The following is a 25,117-nucleotide window of genomic DNA, read 5'->3' on the forward strand; positions in this document are numbered from 1 at the left end:
GTGAAACGTGACAAGAATAAAAACTTATACTTTCGAGAATAGTTAGACATGAAATATTGCAAGAACCGTTATAGACAGCCCGTTAGTATTGTTACAGCACTCTAAACAATTAACAGTACGGTTTATCTAGGCTTAACAGTAAGGTTTATATAAGGATGATTGTAATCGCAGCACAAGTACAGGCAGTGACAAAATTTTGCACGATCTGCGAGCACGTGCCTAATTGCACTCTTGCAGCCTCCAACAAAGCACGTGCCTGGTGTTGCATATATTGGCAGTTAAACAGGATGAAAATATGCACATGCGTAATGCCATGTCTCAACGCTTGGCACTTGCGTTGTCACAGGACACGACCGCATGTGCCTGTACATCTCGCAAAATTTTGCGACCACTTCTAAATAAGAAGAAATAACAGCCGAGAAAAAGCATTATAACATCTTATTAATGGCACACACATTCTTAGTGCTCCTTCTCAACTATTCTTTCTTCCTTCCCTATGTACTTGCACTAAGAACATCTTAGTAATACCATACCAAAAGCCTAAATTGTCAGGACTGTGAACTTCTTGTCTCAAGGCTTTTAATTAAAAATACTATAACGAGAAACACTCAGTCATATTGTGCAAAGGGGAGCACAGAAGAACTAGGAAAGAAGAAGAGAACATGAACAGGAAAGCCACTCACATGCGATTAAAAGTTTACTGAAAAAATCATTCCCGCCCCACAACCAACCCCTTTTCTCAATGTTTGTTTTTGTCTTGCTTTTTACACTCGTGTCGACCACGCTGCCACTGGTATCAAGATAAGATAGAACGATGTGCACACAGCATTCACCTAACCACAGTTCCAACACCCACTTTTTTTTTTACATTTTCTTTTCTTATAAGTGAATATACCTTATTTACTCAAATCGAACGCACACTTTTTTTCCGACAAAATGGGTGAAAAGATTGTGCGCGCATTCGAATTGAGTACGACCCTAAATCTGTGTTACCATATCGCCATCGGCATTTCAAAATGGCTGCCTCATGTGCGCTTCGAGCCTAGCTGCCATAGCTTTCTTTATATGCTGTAGCATGTGTGCTTAGGCAATGCTTCCTTTGGCTCAGGTTAGTGCACTGTCCACCTTCCCGTTTTCTGCGTTTGCTCTATCAGCATGGAAGTGCTGACTGCAATGACATGCAGAGTTCATCACGATGCCGCAATTAAAAGGAAAGAGATCACATGTGCGGAGACGGACGGAAATCAAGCCGCATCACGGGCATTCGGAGTTCCCAAAACGTGCGTGCAGGACCGGCTTGAACAGGAGAGGCCTTCTACACCCGCGGCTGCTATGTACGGCGCAACCCCTATCGCTTTTAAGATAGGGCTGTGCTCTCGTCACTTAGTTCGCGTCGAAGCGAGAGGCTGCACAAAGGTCAATTCCCTCACTTCTGCTACCGCATTTCCTCACTCCAGCGTTTAAAGAGTCTCCGCGGTCATTGAGCGAGCCGTATTCATGCTTGAGTCTGCTTGACACCAAGCTTGTCAATTTAGTTAGTAAGCGAATATTTAAAAGTTTATACAGCCAATAAAACTACTATCCTTACCTTTCGTATAGCTGTCTACTAATTTTCTACCGTAATAGATGCTTCGCCATTCGCGCGAAACTGCGACATTTTTAAAATTTATTGCAACTTTAGTGTATTGGATTTAGATCTCTGTTTCTTCCAAATGAGAGAAAGTTGTATTTCTGTATGAAAGAATGAGGCGTGCGGTACTGTAAAGGACTTTTCTTTTTTTAGGTCACAGCAAACGAATGTGCATTACCATCAAGGGCGTCTTTTTTTTCCTTTTTTTTTGTCACGAAAAACAGGCGTGCGTTACAACCGAGGGCGCGTTAGAATTGAGTTTTATGGCACGCTGTCAGCATGTGCACATGGATGCTCATGGTGGAATATTTTTTGCACCAAGAGCACCAATGCAAGAGCCTTTCTTCTTCATGTTCTCTGCTTCTTTCCTACCACTTTTGCGCACCCCTTTGCACAAGATGTGGCACCAACTTGCCCACCAACTTAATATTCCAAAAGCACTAAACCTGTTTATACTGGAAAGTACTCTATAAAAAAATCTTTTGTGTTGGCATTGTCCCTCGGCGTTACCCGAACGAGCAAGCGAAGGACCATCGGTGAATATTTTTTTCTTCCAAGCATCATGTCTTCCCATTTCCTTTTCAGAATTACAGTTGTATTCTCATGAATTTCACAGTAATAGGCTGATTTTAGGTGATAAAAGGAAAATCAATGTTCACTTTTTATATCTTGCACTGAAACTCTAGCGCCAATATGTGAGTGTGACATCATGGATTGTGGTTTTCACAAGTAAAACCCAAGAATTTAATTTTTTTTATTTACCATCCTGGATTACACAGTATTTTCTCATACATGGGCCACTGTGAAGTAAAAGCTCTGAGAACATTCCAGAGTTCATTCTCTGGCGTCTTTACAATGTAGACCAGCATTTACTGATAAAAAATTTAGCTATACTCAAGCAGGTGCCATCAAAATTCATAGCATCACAGTAAGCAGGTGCGAAAACTTCATGGCAGTATCGCCATCTGTCATTCTTCTTTTTTAACCTTTTCTGGCTTACCAAGCCCCTCTCAGGGTAAGAGTGGCTTTTTCTATACTTTAGTAGCACTAACTTCCCAAAGCAATTAAATTTTCACTTTAGTGGCCTTTCTTTAAGTCCAATAAATTTAACTAGCAAGATGAAGCAAGTTTCTCAATAAACAATTGAATCAAGTCAACGGGAAAGCAAAAGCCAGCACCCCTTACCAGGATCGTCCAAGTGTTCCATGGCCCAATCTGTGGCAGCTTCAATGCCAGAGTTCTGCGTGAAGAACACGGCCTTCTTGCATGCCTCCAATGGAAAGCCCATGTCAGCAAGTGCAGCTACCAAGGCTTCGTCCAGTTCCAAAGCTGCAGATATAAACATAGTACAGCCAACTTGCATAAATTCAACGTTGACACGATCAACGAAAATGGCTGAATTATTCGACAGGCTAATTAGGAGGCAGAAGAAAAATGCCCATGTGACACAAGTATAATGTGCATCTGATCATTAGGCACACAAAATGTACAACATGTACCATAGCTCCCAATACTGACAATCAGAAATGATAAGAAATGTGTTTGAGTTTACCTCCACAGAATGAAAATTTGAACGAAAATCACAGCTAAAAAAGTAGACGCAGCAAGAAGAAAAAAAAATATGCCAGCAATCACATTTAGACATGGATATGAAAGTGTCCAACTTAAGAGATAAGATAGAATTCGTGGAACTCTCAATACTGATCAACAAGGTGAAAATAAGTGATATTCGAAACTATAACGTCGGAAAGATTGAAGAAGCTGTAAAAAATGGACACAGCCTAAAATCAGCGAGAAAGAAACTGGCCGAGATGCATGCGCTGAAAGATAAGCAGGGTAATATCATCAGCAAATCTCGAAGATATAGTAAAAGAAGTGGCAGAATTCTATAATGACCTGTACAATACCCAGAGGAGGTCAGGATACCTCCATTAGAAACAGCAATGAACAGGATACAGAAACTCCTCCTATAACTAGTGATGAGGTCAGAAAGGCCTTGCAAGATATGAAACGAGGAAGAGTGGCAGGAGAAGATGGAGGTGGAGAAGATGGAGAGATGAAGTTTAATCAAATATGGAGGTGGCGTAACGCTTGGAAAGCTGGCGACTCTTTATACTAAGTGCCTATCGGCTTCAGGGGTCCTAGAAAACTGGAAGAATGCAAACATTACACTAATCCACAAAAAGGGAGATGTTAAAGAATTGAAATAATATAGGCCTATTAGCTTACTCCCATTATTATATAAAATATTTATCAAAATAATCTACATTAGTATAAGGGCAACACTGGACTTTAGTCAACCAAGGGAACAGGCTGGCTTCAGGAAGGGATACTCTACAATGGATCACATCCATGTCATTAATCAGGTTATCGAGAAATCCACAGAGTACAATAAGCCTTTCTATACGACTTTCATAGATTACAAAAAAGCATTTGATTCAGTAGAGATACCAGCTGTCATAGAGGCATTACGGAATCAAGAGTACAGAATGCTTACGTAAATAACTTGGAAAATATCTACAGAGGTTCTATAGCTACCTTAATTTTACACGAGAAAAGCAGGAAGATACCTATAAAGAAAGGGGTCAGACAGGGAGACACAATCTCTCCAATGCTATTCACTGCGTGCTTGGAAGAAGTATTCAAACTATTAAACTGGGAAGGCTGAGGAGTAAAGATCGACGGCAAATGTCTCAGCAACCTTTGGCTTGCAGATGACATTGTTCTATTCAGCAACAATGCAGACGAGTTACAACAAATGATTGAGGACCTTAGCAGAGAGTGTAGGAGTGGGGTTGAAGATTAATATGCAAAAAACCAAGATAATGATGAATAGCTGGGCAAAAGAACAAGAGTTCAGGATCGCCAGTCAGCCTCTAGAGTCTGTGAAGAAGTATGTTTACCTAGGTCAATTAATCACAGGGAACCTTGATGACGACAAGGAAATTCATAGGGGAATAAAAATGGGTTGGATCGCATATGGCAGACATTGTCAGCTCCTGACTGGAAGCTTACCATTATCATTGAAAAAGAAGGTGTACAATCAGTGCATTTTACCAGTGCTGACATATGGGGCAGAGACTAGGAGACTGACAAAGAAGCTTGAGAACAAGTTAAGGACCGCACAATGAGCGATGGAACGAAGATTGCTAGGCATAACGTTGAGACAGAAAGAGCGGTTTGGATCAGAGAGCAAACGGGTATAGAAAAAAAATGGAGCTGGGCAGGTCATGTAATGCACCGGTTAGATAACCGTTGGACCATTAGGGTTACAGAATGGGCATCAAGAGAAGGGAAACGCAGTCGAGGATAGCAGAAGACTATGTGGAGCAATGAAATTAGGAAATTCGCGGGCACTAGTCGGAATCAGTTGGCGCACGACAGGGGTAAATGGAGATCGCAGGGGGAGGCCTTAGTCTTGCAGCGAACATAAAACAGGCTGATGATGATGATTATGATGATGGTAGTGGTGGTGGTGGCTTTTGCAAGCATTGAAGGAGTACACAAGCTATTTGAGTGGGAAAGCTTAGGAGTGAGGATCAACAGTGAATATCTCAGCAACCTTTGGTTCGCAGGTGTCAATGTCCTGTTCAGCAACACTGAGGACGAATAACAAGAAATGATTGAGGGCCTAAACTGAGAAAGCGTAAGAGTGGGGTTAAAATTAATATGTCTGCAGAAGATAAAGATAATGTTCAATTGTCTGGCAAAGGAACAAGAATTCAGGATCGCCAATCAGCCTCTAGAGTCTGTACAGCAGTATGTTTATTTAGGTCAAGTAGTTAATCATGAGATGGAAACTTACAGGGTAAAAATGGGTTGGAGTGCATACAGGAGGCACTACCAAATCCTGATTGGGAGCTTACCCCTGCAGTTGAAAATAAAAGTGTACTATCACCGCATTCTATCAGTGCTAACATATGGGGCAGGAATGTGGAGGTTAACAGAAACTCGAGAACAAGTTAAGGACTGCGCAAAGAGCGATGGAACGAGACATGTTAGGTATAACATTATGAGACAGGAAGAGTGGTGTGGATCAGAGAGCAAACGGGAATAGCTGATATTTTAGTTGACATTAAGATTTTTTTTTTTAATGGGGCTGGACAGGCCATGCAACATTTATTGTAGACAACCAGTGGGCCATCAGAGTTACAGAATGGGTGCCAAGGGAAGGGAAGCGCAGTCGAGGGCGGCAGAAAATTAGGTGGGGTGATGAAATTAGGAAATATGCAGGCACAAGTTGGAATCAACGAGTGCAAGATGGGAGTAACTGGAGATCGCAGGGAGAGACCACCCTCATCCTGCAGTGGACATGAAACCATGCCGATGGCGACAATCATGATTACGACGACTACGATGATGGCCTTAGCTACGCACTCACTAACATGCAAGCTGTAGGTTGCCAGACAATGACTCACGTTCTGCTAAAGATCCCTATGAATGGTGATTTCAGCGTACTCTTTTCAGAAAATATGTCAACTTATACTCTGGTTTATATAGTAACTTAGCTTTCGAATTCGATTTCCAGTCTCAGATATTGCTAAGAAACTTTCAAACATATGTTTGAAAGATAAAAAAACACACTCACTTTGCGTGGAGCCTTCATTTGTCTGTTTAGGCTCAGGCAACAACTCTTCTCCGGGCTGAACACCGTTTCCCCGCAAGAAAGACAGGTCTAGCTGATGAGGCATTAGCATCTCAACATCTGAAGTGAACGAAAGAGGCAAAAGGAAATTTTTCTTTTATTTCAAATTTCGAAAAAAAAATTTAACACATAAACGGCTTTTTTTTCTTTAGTTTGTCATAGACATTGAAGGCACTTTTGTAATCTCATACCTAACTTCTTTGGAATCCAATTTTGGCCAAGGGCAAACTTCTTCAGCTGTATCATAAGGTAATCAGGGAATGTGCGCAGTCTTGTGGTCCTGTCAAGAAGACAATGAAATGACAATTTACCTCAAAGAAAAAAAAAAAAGCCTCGGAGGTTAAGAGAGAAAAAAATTATGCAGATCCCATGCACTGTGGGAACCAATGTAAGAGAAGCTTTTTCTGTTGTTTTTGCTGACTGATACCTGGCAATTATGTTGACGGCATACGACAGTTGTAAAGTGCCGTTAAATATTACTTTGTGTGCACCAATAGTGTTTGTCTACGTAGTACGCAGAATACACAGCGACACTATTTTTCGAAACGTTGCTGTGCGCCACTGTTCGTGCCGTGCACAGAGGCTAGCAATGTCATAGTCTCACATTGCACACAGCATTGTGGCTAAAGTATTGATTCACCAGATTGCTGCTTGCGTACTGTTGTCTTGACGCTGTGGTGCTTTAATGCGGCTTTGAGACGGCAAGTGCAGCATCACTTGTCCGCAAGGACGTGCTTGCATCTGGTTTATTTTAAAGCGCAGCTCATTGACGCCCATTCCCATGGCGAGCAAACGGTGGTGGCGGCGCAACCGAGTGAACGAGCACAGCGAGAGACGAAAAAGCAAGTGCGAAGCGAGAGATGAAAGACTCAAGCCACAAAGGGTGGAAACCAATGAGAGTGCCCCTTTCAGTGGCGTTCGCACAGAAAACTGGGATCATGCAGACGCACCCAACCGCTTGATGCGTACTCATATCTGGTCTCAGCCGGACCACTCCTTTCATACTATTGTCTGCTCACGTCAGCTCTCACTCGTGCCGGTTGGTTTGCTTGGTTTGGTCTCATTCGCGCTTGTTTCAGTTGTCATGGTTTGCGAGTGTTTTGTAATCTGACCGTATATACGACATGAATTTTGTAGTACTTTCTGGAAGCCACGGAGCACCAGCGATTATACTGAAACCTTCGAGGAGTCGTGTATAAAAGCGGACGCGCTTGATCCCCAGATCAGATTTTCGACGATTGTCGGCTCTGTTACATGTCTCTCTCAAATTCTTTGCCGCAGTATATCACGATATGAAAACAGGTATAGAGCTGCACTCAAATTTCACATTAGGGATCACGGTAATCATAGGTGAATTTTTCAGAAATAAAAGAACCATGCCGTTCCGTACCTCGAAATGAAGATTTTCCAGTTTGTTCAGAACTGTTGCCATGTCTAGCAGCAACATTTACTTTATTGACGAGACCCCAAACGAAGCATGCTTTTTGACAGAACCTTTCCCTTCTCCCGTGAGCTTCCCATGTATGCGAACTACCACGAACAAGAAGTGGCAAGGCTGTCATTCACCAATTTCACCATGGTGTTGGCTTTACCCATTCTCTCTCTACCTCCTCTCCACCATCCTATCTCCTCTCTGGGTGGCTGTTGCATGCAAGTACTGCAGTAAGCGCTGCAGCTTCTGCAATGCTTTTTGCAGAAGGCTCACATTTAATTTTATTCCTTCAGAAAGCATCGTTTCGAACGACCAGAGAGTTCCAGAAGGCATTGTGGCAACAGCCAGGGAGCACCAGAGGGCATTGCAGCAATGCCCAGGGCTTTCTCATTGGAAAGGTTCCATAGACTAGGGTACCTCAATGTCTTCCTCACTTGCCGCACGAAGCAGCGGGCAAGGAGGACATTGAGGCACCCTGTCGTAGACACCTCTACCGCATCCCTGCCATGTACATTTATACACGCATTCTCAAACGCCCCTCAACACAGCCTGCAAGACAGCAGCAGCAGCTGTGGAAATGTCAAAGGAAGAGGCAAAGCTTCACTATAAGAGTGTTTAGGCTAGCAGGGGCAATCGCTTGATGTAGAAAAAGCAGTGTGACATTCTAGCTTCCAGAACTACTACGGGCAAGAGAACAGCAGCACATAGTAAACTTTGATAACCATGGGACACACAAAAGTAAAACATACCATGTCGTTAACCAGATGTATTGAGTAAAAAAGAAAATGAAGATTGATTCATTTTCTTTAACCTGCATCTAGCTTCATCTTTATCATAGAAGATTCCGAGTGCTACCCAGAAGTTAAAAAGGGCACTCACTTTTGGGCAGTCACTTTCTTGTTGACAGCTGTGCTGAAGAAATCACTGATCAAGTCAGCGCTAGCAAAAGCATCCAGGCAAGCAGAGAGCGGAATCTTTGACCTAACAGGTTCAGTATCTCTGCATGGAAAAACGGCAATAAAAAATAAAGTGAAATATATTCGCATGTTTAACTGCAATGTTTGTAAACTATAAGAGAAATAGCATAAAAAAGTTAGACTCACTTTTTCGCACCATTTTTTAGGCGCTCTTCCTTCTCACTTTCGTAGGCATCCACTTCCTCTGCATGTTTAATCACACAAGAAAAAATAAACAGAACAATCAATGTCACAAAAAACTAATATTAAAGGGGCTATGGAACCCAACCAAACACAAAGCCACGTTATCGGTCACAGACACTTCAATATACAAGAGAAATTAGAGTTACGCTCAACTTAATTTTAATAATAATAATATTTGGGGTTTTACGTGCCAAAACCACTTTCTGATTATGAGGCACGCCGTAGTGGAGGACTCCGGAAATTTTGACCACCTGGGGTTCTTTAACGTGCACCTAAATCTAAGCACACGGGTGTTTTCGCATTTCGCCCCCATCGAAATGCGGCCGCCGTGGCCGGGATTCGATCCCGCGACCTCGTGCTCAGCCAACTTAATTTTCATGGCTCTGGATTATACATTTCACTCACCCACAGAACACAGAACTGTGTCACTCAGTAGCAGCAGAGCATTGGTATTAGCAGTTGCCAAGCCTGCTTAGCCTGTTGATGGCATCTCGGAGATCATGGCATCACTTCTATGGTTACAACAGCTTCCATGAGGAGGACATTGGTCCACATGTTATAATTAGATGACAATTAAAATAGGTTTAAAGGTAATGTCATAATTTTTTTTCACAGTAACTCACAATATCGCCGCAAACCTATATAGCCCATTTTAAGCAATCATTATAGTGCCTCATATTGATGTTGGGTCCGTCATCTGAAGCGCATGAAATTGCCGCATCATGATGATGATATCGATGCCACAAAACAAGCTTTCTCGGGAGCATAGCAGGGCCCTTTGAACACATCACAGCACCCCTCCACCCTGTTTCCACTGTTCATGTTTGTGGAACGCAGCACGCAGAAGTATGTTGTGTGGGACACAACACACACACCAAACCACAGTCTGTCACAACTTCGATAACTACAAGCTCATTAGTGTACTTGCTGCAATAATAATGGCAATCTCTTTGGACTTATAGTACTAACATTGGCAGCAGGACAGTACCTGGGTACAGTCGAACCTACTTATAACAATACCAGTTTTAACAATACAGTTAAACCTCGATATAACGACCTTCAATATAACAAAATTCTTGACATAACGAAGTATTTAGCTTTCTGTAACCTCTTGTCCATAGAACACCATGTATTTAGAACTTCAATATAATGAAGTGTGCTTGTGCACGATTTCAATGTAGCGAAATTTCCCTTCCGCAGCAAGGGAATGCCAAGACAATAAATGGAAACTTCTGTGGATGCAGATGGTCAAATGACTGAGTTACAAGCAGCTGCTTGCAAACGCACCTCTCAAATTGTGCGCAGCGCGACAAGAGCAATCGCTGAAGTGAAACCACGTGTTTTATGTTCCTTATAAAGGCCAAGTACAGTAAGACCCTTTCGCACCCCGCCCACTTTATTATGCTTTAGGTGCGAGTGAAAGTGTGCAAGGGTGAAAAAGAAAGGTGGTGGCTTCACGCACAAGTGCCGCCTCCCTACGCGAGCAAAGGGAAAGAGGGGAGGAGAGAGAGCTCATGATAGCACGATCAAGCGCGCACAAGGGGCGGGGGGGAGGGTCAGGAGGTGGCGGGTGGGTAAGTTGGCAGTTACGCAATTTCTGGCATGCGACTCGGCCGTGGCTGAGCATAGCTGTAAGTGCGGCTCAGCGCATACACAGTCGCACACCCTGCTTTAGAGTTAATCTGCCACATGTGCAAAGAGTGGGTGTGCCTAGATGACATGCCATGATGTAAGCTGTATTCCCAAGCGTTTAGTATTGAAGGTTTAGTAATCTCGAGTTTTGGTGACTCGGAGCGAGAGACAGACGAAGCAGCCCCCCCACTGCCGGTGCTTTTCATGACAGCGTCATCCCACTGCGAGCAACGCTATCAGCTGTGGGGACAGAGGGCACGTGAAAGCGCGGCTGGCTTCGCTTAATTTGTACCGCCTATGTGAAGATATCATCAACGTGGCATGAGACTATCATTCGTGGCCGACTCCCAAATTGATCAAAATGAATTGTTTTCTCATTCAAATTTGCTTTTTCGATTGCCCAACAATTCGGAAAATTCTGCGGCCCCTTTCCATGTAAGAAAAATTGATCGGCAACTGTACTTATATGCATAACAGGTCAAATTGTAACACAACAAAATTTCGATATAACGAAGCAAATTTTCCATTTTAACCACTTTGTTATTTTGAGGTTTAACTGTATATCAGTTATAACAATGAGAAGCTGCTGCACCATCAACTTCTGCGTGTTTTTGACAATGAAAAAAAAAAACGCTTACTACAATGCCCCCATGCCACATTATTGCTTATAACGAAGTCTGGCTGCTAGGTGTCCGTGCCAAAAGGTGATGAAATGCCAAATCCTTGAAAAGAAATAAAGTAAAAGAAATTTGAGCCACTGCACGATCGCCCAATACCATAATGGCTGCCACGCGCTCATTTTCCAGCCTTCTCTGCCTCGCCAGCCTCACATGCCTCTCTCCCGTCGCCCTTCCAGCCCTCGAAAGCACGAATAGACAGTGCCAATTGCGCTGCATTGCTCTCAGATTGCTCGCTGGCCCGGTAGGTTCTTTATTCTATGCTGGCCCTTCATTCTGCGCAGTTCTGCCAATGGATTACATGCTCGTCTTTGTTGCTTGCGTCAAAGTCGTTCCTGGCCATGTGGTTTCTCAACCTTGTTTGACTCACCACCGAAACAGAAGATGGCTGATCCACCCGCTGATCATTGGCAATGCACGATGTTGCTGGTGAAAAGAAAGCGCACTGCTACAGATTTGGAAACTAAGCGCTTCTAACCGATGAGGCGATTGTCATGAACATGCTTGCATTGGATAGTGGTGGTGATAGTGATGCGATGACAGCGACGATGCGGTAGGGCAGCCTCAACATTGTCCTCGCAGTAGGGCCTGCAGAAGATTCAGTCCCTCCGGGGCTTCGTTTTCACAAGGGACCTTCCGCTGCACTACGTGGAGCACCTAGATGCCTTGGAGAAGGATGTCAGCAAGCTTCACGTAACGCAAGCAAGGCTGACAGGCATGGGGTTTTCCCATACAAGCCAGTCAGAAGTATGTGGCGAGATTTTGTAATAATCTCAAACCAGCGTTTTTTCTACATTTCTCAAGCTGACAAGCTGCCACGGACCTTTCTGCATTTTTTTTAAAAGGCCCCTTTCGGGGCCACCAAAGCGATGCCTCGATGGAGATCACATGTCCCTTGCCGCCAGTGACCGCTCTTTACAGTTGTTATACAAGACCATTCTTGAACGCCAACAGCCGCCGCTTGTTACACGCGATCGGAGAGTGCAGGATAGCAAAGTTACAACAGTTAAACAAGTGAACACAATCAGCAGCTGAATGGAGAGAGGTGTTGTCTCCAGAGGGGCACTGGCCTCCCCGTCGTTATAGTTTTCTCCCAATAACTCTGCCATCCCCCTATTTTGATTTTCTTCATGCATCCCAGTTATAACAATTACCAGTTTAACACTGGTTACAACAATGGAATTCTCGTGGTACATGGATATTGTTATAAGTGGGTTCGACTGTATTAGATTTTACTGCTTAGCTACAATGAACAGGAGTGCAATGAAAAGGCTGCAACTCACGCTTATTGGTGGCAGACTCAAGTGGCACTGGCAGTGGGAGCAGCCAGTCTGTGCGCTTAGTGTAGCGCACCTTTCCCGATTCTGTGCACTGGATGCGCTCTTCCACCTCGAACTTGAGACAGTCTGCAGGATTCATCTCATTTCGGCAGTTCCTCTGCAAAATGTGCGCTAATCAATAATGGCTGCCACCCACTAACTGCTGTTCAGAGACAGGATTACCACAAGGCAACTGTGTCACATTGTGGTGACGGTGAAGTACACAAGTAACAAAAGCCTGTGTCTAAAAATTTATCTTCTTATTGAGCAACTTGTGCCTGGAAGACAAATAACACTTAAAGCACAATGATAACAGCAGGCACAAACGTCTCATCGACGGATCCTGTCTGTAAGGGTCAAGTGAGCTGGCTATTTATGCGTGACTCATCATACATTCCAGAGCGATAGCTGGTGCTCACACCTGTTCAACAATGTGCCCCACTATTCATGTTGTGGGTGCAATTTGATTAGATCACTACAGAATCAGCCACAACAGTCAGGAAATTTCAGATACATGTAGGCGCGTCCTGCGAGGAGCAACAACTTCGTAACAGTAGATAAGACAGTGAGTAAGAGTCACCAGAAAAAGATAAACAACATATGTGTATCAACTGATAAACTCGCATTAAGGTAGAATGCTTTTAGATGATGACATCTTTTGAACAAATTGCGAAGTCAGTTTTCGTTAGTTTCTTAGATGAAACCTATATGTGTGCAGACCTTGACTGTACAAAAATAACTGAATTCTCACAACTACATAAGTCAATATATAAATAAAGCAGGTGTTACTTAACATAACTTGTTAGCCTTTTCACCATAATAGCTGCAATTCCTTGGAACTCATAAATAAGGTAATCCATATCATCATTCAGTACAAATGATGGGCAGTCAAGGAATTTGGCACCTTGAACCAAAAATTGACATGAAGAATGCCACAACAGAAAGTTGAGTAGAAAGCAGAAAAATTTTACAAGTAACGTCAGTTATTTATGGTTGCTGAAACCCCTGGCTGCAAGCAGGTGGTCCAACAAAACTCGCAAGAGCATCGCAGAAAACAGTGGTGATTTTGTCACTGCCATTACAGCTAGCTTTTTTACCACAAACAGCACGCATAAATGGTAGTGGTGGAATAGTGATAGAATGCCACAAGATCTTAAGAGAAGTGGCAAGAACTCTAAACTATGACTATATATCAGCTAGATCTTATCAATGTTATCACAGATTGCCATAACAAGGTGAATATATTGCCATACAACTAATTCAGAATAACAAGTCACTCCCATACCAGTTCAAAACAAGAGCACAAGAGCACATCTCCTCCCATAATGAACTAATTCAAAAAATTATTTTGGCTCCTTAGACAGCGTTTCATAACTTACAGTGTATACCCAAACTTTGCAATGGGGCCTGGTAAGAGGACCTTTAAGAGGAAAGGAAGCTTGCTAGAGGGCTCCTATCTAAATACATTGGAATGCAAAAACAGTTTTTCTTGGCAACGACCGCATGTGAATTTGATGAAGTTTGTTGCATTTAAAAGAAAAAGTTGAAGTCTAGTGACTGCAGGAAGCAATTTAGGCCATCAATATATTTACCAGTATTGTTGAAACTTGCAAAATCAAAGAAAAACCCATGTATCACGTTTACAACTCTGTACCCATCAATAAAAAACTATGTCAATTGTGTAAACTGCATATCACAATTCTATAAACTGACATCAAATGCAGAAAAAAGTTTATGCACCATGTAATACTACACACCATGTACACAATAAGCTGGTATGGTTTATGTGGATACGAAACGCATTATGCTCAATGGCAGCCAAGTCGGGGATCTGACTTTAGTACTTTTAAAACGAAACTACTGTTTAAGCGAGTACAGTTTAACGAGGTTTTACTGTACCTGGCGGAACAACGGTCCAATATTTTTTTGGTTTCGGAGACAAATTTAGTGCTAATATCTATTTGCAGGTCAATTTTACTTCGTTAGAACGAGGTTCGAGATACATGTCTCTATAGGGATTTCAAGGGGAATTTCATATAGCACTTCATTATATGCCTTATATCGTTCAATCTCATTTCATTATAGGGAGGTCCAAGTATAGGGAAATCGCAGATGACCCTGAGTTAAGGCTTTCTGTACAAAGGTCGACTGCACTCTGATAGTCAAGTGATTGCAAGTTTTTTTGCAAGAATCAATTTCCAGCAATTCCCCCACTTATTCGCTGGCCTCATTGGCACAGACATAGAGGGTGCAGCTGGCACCACTTGAAGCTGCTAGATGATTCTGAGCAACAAGAATTGCAACAAGAATTAATAACAGCAATCAAAGAAGTCTCCCAGGACCACGTCGCTAAATAACATGTAAAAAAGAAAAAGCAAACATGCATAATGTGCTTCATCAATCACACATATACAGCCTTTGAAAGTTAGCAGCTTAGCGACTACTAGATTGAATAGGCTTCATTATTTCAGTTTCGAGAAAGCATGGCCGATGTGGCCAGCACCATATCAAAGCAAAAATATTGTTATTTCTGCTTAACTCAGTGACCTGATCAACTTGTGGTTTGTCAGGCGAAGTCTGAATTATCGAACAGCACACTGTAAGTTGTCCAAATTTCTGTCATCCTAATACATTAAGCCAATGGCAGCACCTTAAAGCTGTCCAAATAATCGAGAACGTCCGAATCATTAGTTGGCAACTGTATCACAAGCCCAACTTTTTGTATGAGCCAGCTATAGCAGCAAAGAGCTAGGTATCCTAAAAATGCAACAGCAACAAATGACTCACTTCAACAAGCTCAAGGAAGTACAAGAAGAATTCCTGTGCATCCTGTTGTCGCTTAGTTGAGAACTCCGGGTGGTTTCTGCCAACCAGGGTCTTGAACATGAGTGGCTTGATACCTTCCTGTTCCTAAAACAGGCAAGAAAAGAAATAGGGGCAGGGACCGCATGCCACTGATGAATCCAGGTACCCTACCAGAGCACTCAACTAAACACCTGTTTGCAAGAAAACAACATTTTTGATAGTCAGTTAAGCCGGAACAGCAATGCACAATGCAGCAAATTAGCTCAGTTTTTCCCAACCTGCTCGTTTCACAGTTCTTACAGTCAGGCATTGCAGGACGTGCAGTTTGATTTCGCACTCCTGAAAACTGCTTGTTGTAGACACACAAACACTGTCCAGTCAGTTTGACGGTAAAATGTGAAAGAATCCCACACCACATTCACATTTCACTTCGTCATCTCAATGCAAGGACTACACCTCGCTTTCTGCAGATGGTTCGAACTTTGTGCAGACACACGACAGCATTCTTGCTCAGCAGCTGCACATAAACTGGCAAGGCCATGTGCCCCTGGGGAGAGCAGACTGAATGCTGTGCCAAAGATGTCTGATAATACAAAGTTAGGCAGCAGTGTTACAGTCTATAAGGGCAGCCTCCATGAACTGAAAATAAAACCCTTCTCACACTAGCCAATCTGTGACACTAAAAGCAGATGTCAGTTAATAACCTCTGTAAAACTAACTGCAACTGGTAAAATAAGCCAAAACCGTTGAACTTCGCACATAATGCATGCTTTAGCAGAACTGTGATGCTCTAAATGCCGGCAAGTATATAGAACTAAATGCTTTCACAGCACTAAATTGAAAAAAAAAAAAGAAGAAAAAAGCATTGCTGGTGAACGAGCTTGTGTACCCACAAGCATGCAATTGCCACTTGGGTCCGAGCTCCAAGACCCAAACATGTGTCGTCAATGAGCCAACCACTAGGCTGTTGACACAAGGCCTCGCATGGCTCTCGCAAGTGCCTGTCACCATCGAGTCGGCGCACAGCAGAGTGCGGATCATCTCGCTCACCTTACTTTTTCGGCTGGTAGCAGCAGCCATGAAAGCAGCCAGACGAAAGCAATAGCGTGTCGTAGCAGTTAGTCGTAAGCTTCCCAAGATACCTTCAAATGTGTCAACATCGTCATCCTCTGAGGCGATGCCACCAAAGCGGTTCCAAGGAAGAAGCTGCACCCAGGCGAAAGCGCACCAAAGTGGCTAGGCTTAAACGTTCCCACCAGAAACCCAAGCACAGAGAATCTTCTGCAAGCTATGAAAGCTCCACAAGAGGCGTAGCTCACAGAGCAACGACACATGGTCAAAGGTCAATGTACACTACAGCTCTGGTCCTTGTCATGTTCTACAACATTTCCACGTGCTACCACATGCCATTTGGTTTGCTAGCATGACAAAATGGTCAATTTTCCTCGATTGTAACACATAAGTCTAACATAGCCTATCACAAATGCAGAGCTGCGATGCCCTATTATACACCATAGACCGCTTTTAGTGTAAGCCGCCGGAGTCACAAATATCTGCACTGTAAGCAGTACCACACTACAGTCGAAACCCGCGGTAACGAAATCCCGAGGCAACGAAATTCTCACCGCAATGAAATATTTTCTATCCCTGGCTGCACCCATAGTAGTCACCATCCTTTCTACACCCATAGTAGTCAATGCATTTCCTATCTCGCGACAATGAAACTTTTTTCTACAGCAATCCCTCATTAACAAAATTTTCTGAAACGACAGTCTGCAAATAATTTACACACGTAACACTAATTGGGTCCGTAAACTGCTCAAATGCATTCGTTGTGCGCTTAAATTGCATGAACTACCGCCAAAGCACTCTTGCGTGGCCGCTGCCATTATTGTTTACAATAAAAAAAGAGCCTCCCGACACTTCGTGACAGGTGACAGCGATGAAGATGGTGGTCATTTGTCCATCACAGCGGGCGACTGCGCAGCGTCCGTACCAAAAATGCATTTATTAGTATTTAAATTATACAAATAAAAAGAAAAGACGAACCGTAGGTGACCTCACAGTGGGCACATTTCATTTAATCCTGTGTGCCATCACTGCAAGTGCTAAATGCGAAGCAAAACGCCTACGTGGCACCGTGGCAGCCAAATCAACAACAACTACACGTGAAGGCTCGGATAACCCGGATGACGCTTTATCAGTGGGCTTTGTGTATACCGCTGCACATGGTCGTGTGCTCAGTGTCAGTGCTAGAGTGCGTCAACTGTGTGTCTGTGTGCCAATCGGACCGTTTGCTTTGCCAGCCTGCTAAGATGCCGCCTCCAGCCAAAAAGAGGAAATTTATGACACTGCAGGATAAGGCTGCAATTATTGCCCAAGCTGAAAAGGGCAGGAAGAAAATGGATATCGCCGAAGAATTTGGAATTCCGTGTAGTTCAATATCTACGATTCTGAAACACAAGGCCTCCATTCTCGGCACACCCGGAAATGGTGTGAGTGCAAAGAACGAAACGGTGAGCACTGCGGCATTTCTAGACGTGGACAGAGCGGTGCTCACATGGTTTTGTGAACAGTGTGCCAACAAAGTGCCGTTGTCCAGCAGAGGGCTTCAGCAGAAGGCACTGGACTGCGTGCATTCTCAGGCACGCCGATTTTAAGGCTAGCCCTGGCTGGTTGAGCTGTTTCAAAGCCCGCCACGACATAGTGGCCACAGTCATATCCGGGGAGGCAGCAGCCGTCGACCCTGTTACAACATTGTCGTAGCTGCTGACCAACAAAGAAGTATTGGACCAGTACAAGCCCTCAGACATTTATAACGCAGATGAGACAGCCTTATTCTACGAGATGCTGCCATCGCAGACCCTGGACTTAAAATGCCAGAAATGCCGCGGGAGGACACACAGCAAGTGGCGTGCAACAATTTTGTAGTGCACTAACATGGACGGCACAGATAAACAGCCACTGCTTGTAATCGGCAGAAGCAAGAAGCCCCGCTGCTTCAAAGGAAATCGTCGGCTGCCCGTACAATACACCACGAACCTGAAGGCATGGATGACCCGGGCCATATTTGGAAGCTGGCTCGAGGCCTTCGATACGAACATGCGAAAGGCAGGCAGGTCGGTCTGCCTTTATTTGGACAATTGCAGTGCCCACCATGTTGATGACATGGAGCTTGCAAATGTGCGCTTGGTTTTTTTCCCATCAAACTGCACTTCCGTGTTGAAGCTGCTCGATCAAGGCGTCATTCGTAGCGTCAAATGCGCCTACAGAGACAGGCTGATTCAGCGTCTGCTGCTGAACCTCCAGTTGAAGCGTCCCACCGTAGTGGTCATGTTCATGGCACTTGAGATGGTGGCCACCGCATGGGTTGCAACGCCGCCAGCCTATGATAGCTAACTGTTTTAAACATGCCGGCTTCATTGCCACTCGGCAAGCATCATGCGCTGATCCGATGGCATCGCAAGAAGATTCGTCTGAAGGCGCACTCGATGACAGTGCTGATGGCCGCCATCGCTGGCCCACGCATGGGATGAACTTTCTGCCGTGACAGACAGTGTTCTGGGTGGCGTCAGCATCGAAGAGTTCATTCATGCGGATGAAGGTGTTGTCGTGCCTAAAGGGATGACCGATGAGGTCGTCATAAGCAGAGTTTGCCAAGGTGCCGACGACGCCGACGACCACCAGATACCTATATCATGAGAAGACGGCGAACCCGCGAGATGTGTGGAATGCCTTCAACGTAATTAGTTCATTTTTCGGTGAGCACGATGATGACGTGGCAATGCACCACTTCTTGCAGTGTGAATTGAGAGCAGTAACATTGCTGCTAGGCAAGGCTCGGCAAACTAAGCTGACCTTGGCAATATATTGTTTCTTTTTTTTTTTTTTTTTTGCAAGCCAATTCCCTTCCCTGTCTTTTCTGCCTCATTCTCGCACTGACGAAATTTCCGCAACAGCAAAATTTTTTGCTTTCCCCGGCAATTTCGCTATTGCAGGTTTCGACTGTATAACCAAAACATTTTTCAAAGGTTGAACACAGGAAAAGCATGTAGCTAAAGCAGCTGCACATATCCAAGAATCGAAGTATACAACCGGGATGTTTGGATTTATTTACAAAAGTTGCAAGGTTAATGTGCAAAGAACGCGGTCCTCGGACATTTAAAAGAAAATGCAGGCAAGTTGTATAATTTTTCAGGCCTGCTGAATCATTGGGACTTCCCCACCAAATCCATAGAGCCAGTGTACAACGGCGATGGAAATGTTGGGTGCCATACAGTATCTCCTTTGTTTCTCTGACTTATTCACGTGCACACTGTCAAATCCATGGCAGTTGTGAGCCATGTTGCCGGCATTCAAGTGTTGCCGGTGCCACAAGTGCCCCGACTTTCGTTGTCAAGGCAGTTCCTTCGCTTTCCAAATTCCGTACAGCCACTGCGACGCGTTTCATTGAGTCAGCGCCAAATTGCCGAATCCCGAATCGCCGAATCCCAATAAGGCGTCCTGATTATGCCTAGCCAGCGGGGTGCAGCATGGCATCACGGGAAAATCTCCCTTAATATGTTCGTACACTTAAACCCTAACGTAGGATGGGCATGTGATCATGCTCACAGACTGAGCTGACGGTAGCCTGTGTGAAGCAGAGTCTGGCTTCGCAAGCTATCAGCCGGCAACTACCGCGAACATGTACAATAAGTTTGTATGTGTCAATAGTAACGGCAGTAGCTCAAGTTGTGGGCACAACGAACCCTCCGAACTGAATTTGCGGAACATGGCTTAAACAGACAGCGTCGTGGAGTGAAGGTCACATGTGCATCTTCACTTTGCGCTGGCGCACACTGCGACGGGAGAACACGAAACGCACCTGCAGCCTTTATGAAGTTTTCACTATCCTGCCCGCATCCGAAAAAAAGACACATACAGCTTAGGTGTTTTTACTGTCTTTATTTTGTCTCATTTGTTAGCACAGTGACCATAGCTTTGTGGTCACTGTAATACAGACGAACCTGGTTATATCCAACTCGCAAAAAAATGCCTATCAGTTCAATATAGCGCATAATTCGATATAAGCCTGCTAAATAATTGGATGTCGTAAAAGCACATACCATACATAAAATCACTTTATTGATAAAGCTAGCTTAGTTTCCCATGACATAGTCCTGCATTTTATTCTGCTTGGGCAATTTTGCTGCCTGCTACGCACACACTTCTCCACATTGTCTAAAGAGTCAGAGCAGCTGGGGCCACAACCTTCCGCATTCGCGCAGAAGCACCAGACTAGTGTGAGCGCACCAATCACTTCGGAGGATGTGGGCAAAGGACCATCATTGCTTTGCTCATTGTGTCCACTTTCACTTGTGCTCGGTACGATGTTGGCAATGTAGTCTTCGTTTTCGGGCTCTCCCGTGGTCACGACACCATCATCTGCACTCACGAACTTGTCCACCATTGATTCATCAACAGCTTCCAGAAATTCTGGCAGCTCACTCCAAACTTCGGCAACACCAGCAACGGCGTTGTCGCATTCATCAAATTTTAGTCATCACCGAGCACGCGGAAGCCGGCACGGCTGAAGCAATATCGGATGAACTACTTGTACACGGCCGTGCTTACTGTCGGGCGCCCTGGGCACCAGGCCACGAGTTTGGCCGCTTTAGCCCTAATCTCCCCCTTATTCTTTAAGATCGTGCTGAGAGTGCTCCTCGGAATCTTGCATGCTGCGGGGTCATGCGACTTCCACCGCATTCGATCTGATTTATGATTTCAAGCTTCACAACGAAAGGCGAATTCTGCTGCTCCATCACGGCAACACTGAGAGAGAAGACCCACAAGGCACACACACAATGAACCAGAAAAGCAGCGAGATAACTCGCACTTTCGCCATCTTGCATGACGAGGGCACAAGAGCCTCTGATTGGCTGTCTGAGCAAGCACTGTGGGCGGGCCAGGATCATTTTTTGCAGGGGGGTGTTGACGGCTTGTGCATGGCAGTGTGGTCACGGTAGAGAGAGTGGTTGGATAGAGCCGCGCTGCCGGGTTTCCCCGCCACTGCTAGGGAAAGAAAACTTCTGGGGGCACTTTTGTGCCGCTTAACGTTTGACATATCAGGAGTCGCTGCTTTTTTTGTTCGATGTAGGCGTAATTTTTGCTATATATACTCACTGTAACTATACTGTGTCCAGAAATTGTTCGATATATAGACTCATTTGATGTAAACGGGTTCGATATGGTCGGGTTCAACTGTACGCCGCAATCGGTTGTACAGTGCTCACGGAATGAAATAGGACACGGATCATTTAGTAGAACCCTACATATGTGCAAAGTACGCAAGAGCACCATGTCATGTCGCTAGGAATTTGATCACCAAAGGTGAAGAGGACTCCGATGTAAGTGTACATGCCACAATTACGTCGATGTGACAAGAACTGCGGCCGGTTGAAACGAAAGTATGCACATTACTTAGCCCTAAATTGACGCGTTTCATTCCGTGAGCACTGTACGTACTGCTCTGTTAAGACACGTTCTTGCCAAAGGTTAGATCAATACACAACCGGTGACGTGTGGTTGGCACATTGATGTCCATGCAGCACTCAATTCCAAACTGTTCCAACAGGAAAGATACAATCTACTTGCCATCAGGGCGCACTAGGTCGACGTTAAGGTCAGCACTTGGTGGTTACACTATTGCGTCTTATTATACCTTTCGATGCTTCAATGGGAGCAAAGGTGCGCCGCCATTCCACGTTTTATATATGGACATGAACGTCATGCATCATAACATGGTCGATGAGATGATAACATTAAGAGCAACTGCTGCGACTAATAACATCATGCAGAAATGGTAATGCACTTTATACATAGATAACATTCAGAGCGACTGCCACGACTTGTTTTTGCCAACATCTCTGACGCATTTTTTTCCAGATCCTAGCCATAGACAGCTTCACTGTAAAAATCACTGAACAGCCAAAAAGCGCCAGTACGCTCACATTCAGTGCAAAGTGCACACTGCTGACAAGTGGCTGGAGCAAAGGTTTTTCCGTCACCTCGGCAACCCTCAGTACCCAAGAAACCTGAAATCGGCACTCTCTCCTTAGCTAGTGTACTTCACTGAGAAGCGCACTCTGTGGGATTTTCCGGCAGCAGCATTATAATCGTTATTTCATCTCACATGGCTGCACTATAAGCGTTATGCGTGTACCTTGAGTTCTAGGAGAGGATAAACGAGAGTCGAAGACTGCATTACATCTGGTCCTCCACTATAATCGGTTACATTATAAGTGGTCAGTATTGTACTGTGGTACACTAGACAGGCAGTGTTCTGGCACTTTTTTGTTTGCTTACCTTTGGCTCAGACTGGTCAGTGCCTTCACAAGGCGGCTTAGAGTAGTCACCCGAGAGAATACCAACTGCCAGCTTTGTCCTGAGGAGCAAAATCAAAGAAGGCATTGCAGTGTGCCATGAACAGCCACATTATATACAGGCACAACTTCACAAACTGTATGAACAGCTATACATGTACAAAATGTACATGTATAACTGTACATGTATAGCTGTACAAATGTACATGTAAATGTACAAAATGATGATTAAACATCATTTTGTACATTTGCAGTTACGGAATACCACAAACATGTGGTAATACCTCCAGAAGTAGATAGAAAATGTTTACAAAAGACTTCTACGAAGAGCATTGTGCGTGTGACCTGCCGTAGATGTGACACATTACTGTACAGTATTTATTTGCACAATGAACACATTCGCGTAATAATCGCACTTCATACTTTGCATTTGTGCAGTCCCAAGAATGAACAAACCTGCTGTAGTTTCCTGCTTCATTATGATGGCACACGCCATCAAGAGCCATCTTCCTCCAGAAGATTAATGCTTTCCAGCCTGGTGCCAGTGCAACAGCGACGTGCGATGTAAACAATTGTGTCATTAGAAGCGGGTGAACCGATGAGCCATATGTTAGCCCTATTTTTCAAGTACACCTTTCTTTGCCCACCTCTTCATGATATATCATGTCATGGTCGTTGTCAACTATCTTGCCTAGTAAAAGCTGTTGCTATCAGAAGTACACCAGACGCATCAATGTTATGGCCAACAGCGATTACGGCACTGTGCCAAGCTCACTATCTTCGCACAGTGTCAGGAATGCTTTCAGCTATTTACTTTAACATGTTTTGGTGCCAGGTCACATGGAATTTCGCAAAGGTGATAGCATCAGTGAAAGTTATCGCTTGAGAATTTCATCCCTGAATAAATGTTACTTTTGCTCTGCAAGGAAATTCACTACAGCTAATGACCGTTGTGGGATGGGTCCATCTCCGAAATCCTCTACATGTTTCTTACTGTGACGTGCCGTTTTGTTTTTACACTGATTCCCACAGTGTGTCGAACCTGCATTTTTTTTTTTACTTCGAAGGCAACTTTTCAGCCAATTTCATGTCTGGTGCTCGCTTTTCTGCCTATCTTGCATTCTGATGGGAGGGCTGGGCCTCATTTAATTCCACTTGGGCACAGCCACACTTGCAGAAAACCACATCCAGAAAACTGCACATGGCAAAACGTGCCAGCATGGGCACACTTGCGGATGTCCCTGTTTGCCACGGGTTTAGTTATAAACTCAGCCTCAGCTGGAATCACTGCTGTTGTGATCAGCAATGATGAGAGAGAGTGGTAGTGCCTCCTGGCATTTGCCCGCATGAATTACTCGTCCACTTCTTATTGGTCTTCCCAATCGGCGGCAAGCAGCATGCAGCAACAGAAATAGCTCAGAAACCGATTCACTCTGCAACAGAAAAACGTTGCCGCTTGCCTGCTTTTGCAGTGTGCTTCTGCCACTTAAAGCATGCCACGCATATTTCCCACACTAACATGTATGCATCTTTATGCAGCCTGCGGCGTTAAGTTAAAGCCCAGGAATGCGTGGCAGAGCATGAGAACTGCGCGGCCAGAAGGGTTTTCGCTGTTGATGAAGTCTGAGTGCAACAGTGGCAGAAGCAATACAAGTTACTCACTACAAGTAGACAAGGCGCACCTTCCAAGGGCCAAAGACAAGAAAGCTGCCACTGTTTGCAAGTAGTGGACATGTATATTTACTGCAAATCTAAGTTATCTAATGCATTGTTTTAATCATTACAGTCATATTTGTCACTTATTGGTTTTTTGAAGAAGTCCCCGTAAAATTTACCACACATGTTAAACTCCCAACACTGATTCACCTTTTCGAATCAAAGTGCATTCATTACACAAGTAAGTATGATACACTCGGAAACAAGTCCATTTAGTGGAACTTTTTCAGGAAAAGGGAACAAGCAATACAGCACATATAAGGCGTTCTTTATATAGCACATTTCACAATTTGTAAGCAGTTTCCAAAGCAAATCATCCCACACAATTATTGCCACCCTCTGTATACATCCATTGGTACGTGAATACTACGTGAATCAGGCACATACCCGGGGGGCCTCCTCCCTCACCTGCGCCACCACTCCTCACACACATTCCTAAAGCACCGCCAAATCAACCTTGAGACTTCACAGCTATTCGGCAGTCAACATTTTGCTGCCCTTTTCACTCCTTTTAGATGGCGGTTCGGCATCTCCTGGGGTGTGAAGGCCAGTTTACACATTGATTCGGTGTTCACGTGATTAACTCGAGATGCATTGGGTTGTCACCACGCACATTGCTGTTGCTTCGTTAGTTCAGCCTTCTTTGTTTAGACTGATCCAGGGACCAGGAAAGAGATTCAGTTCGTAGTCAGCTGGTCTGTATGCTCGTGGAACGAGTTACAGCCAGACACAATGCTAGC

General features: G+C 44.3%; 1 protein-coding gene across 1 annotated transcript in view; it reads right to left on the reverse strand.

Annotated features, from left to right (window-relative positions):
* Usp5 (ubiquitin specific protease 5) overlaps window positions 1-25,117 on the reverse strand; it is a 64,900-nt gene that overhangs the window by 11,834 nt on the left and 27,949 nt on the right. The window contains exons 10-17 of the mRNA XM_070534521.1: window positions 22,645-22,723; window positions 15,283-15,405; window positions 12,460-12,613; window positions 8,811-8,868; window positions 8,587-8,706; window positions 6,467-6,555; window positions 6,219-6,335; window positions 2,816-2,959 (exon numbers count right to left, since the gene is read on the reverse strand). Of these exons, the coding sequence (XP_070390622.1) occupies window positions 2,816-2,959; window positions 6,219-6,335; window positions 6,467-6,555; window positions 8,587-8,706; window positions 8,811-8,868; window positions 12,460-12,613; window positions 15,283-15,405; window positions 22,645-22,723 (884 nt within the window). The remainder of the gene's footprint in view (window positions 1-2,815; window positions 2,960-6,218; window positions 6,336-6,466; window positions 6,556-8,586; window positions 8,707-8,810; window positions 8,869-12,459; window positions 12,614-15,282; window positions 15,406-22,644; window positions 22,724-25,117) is intronic.

The sequence above is a fragment of the Dermacentor albipictus genome, chromosome 2 (assembly GCF_038994185.2).
Source record: "Dermacentor albipictus isolate Rhodes 1998 colony chromosome 2, USDA_Dalb.pri_finalv2, whole genome shotgun sequence".
NCBI lineage: Eukaryota > Metazoa > Arthropoda > Arachnida > Ixodida > Ixodidae > Dermacentor > Dermacentor albipictus.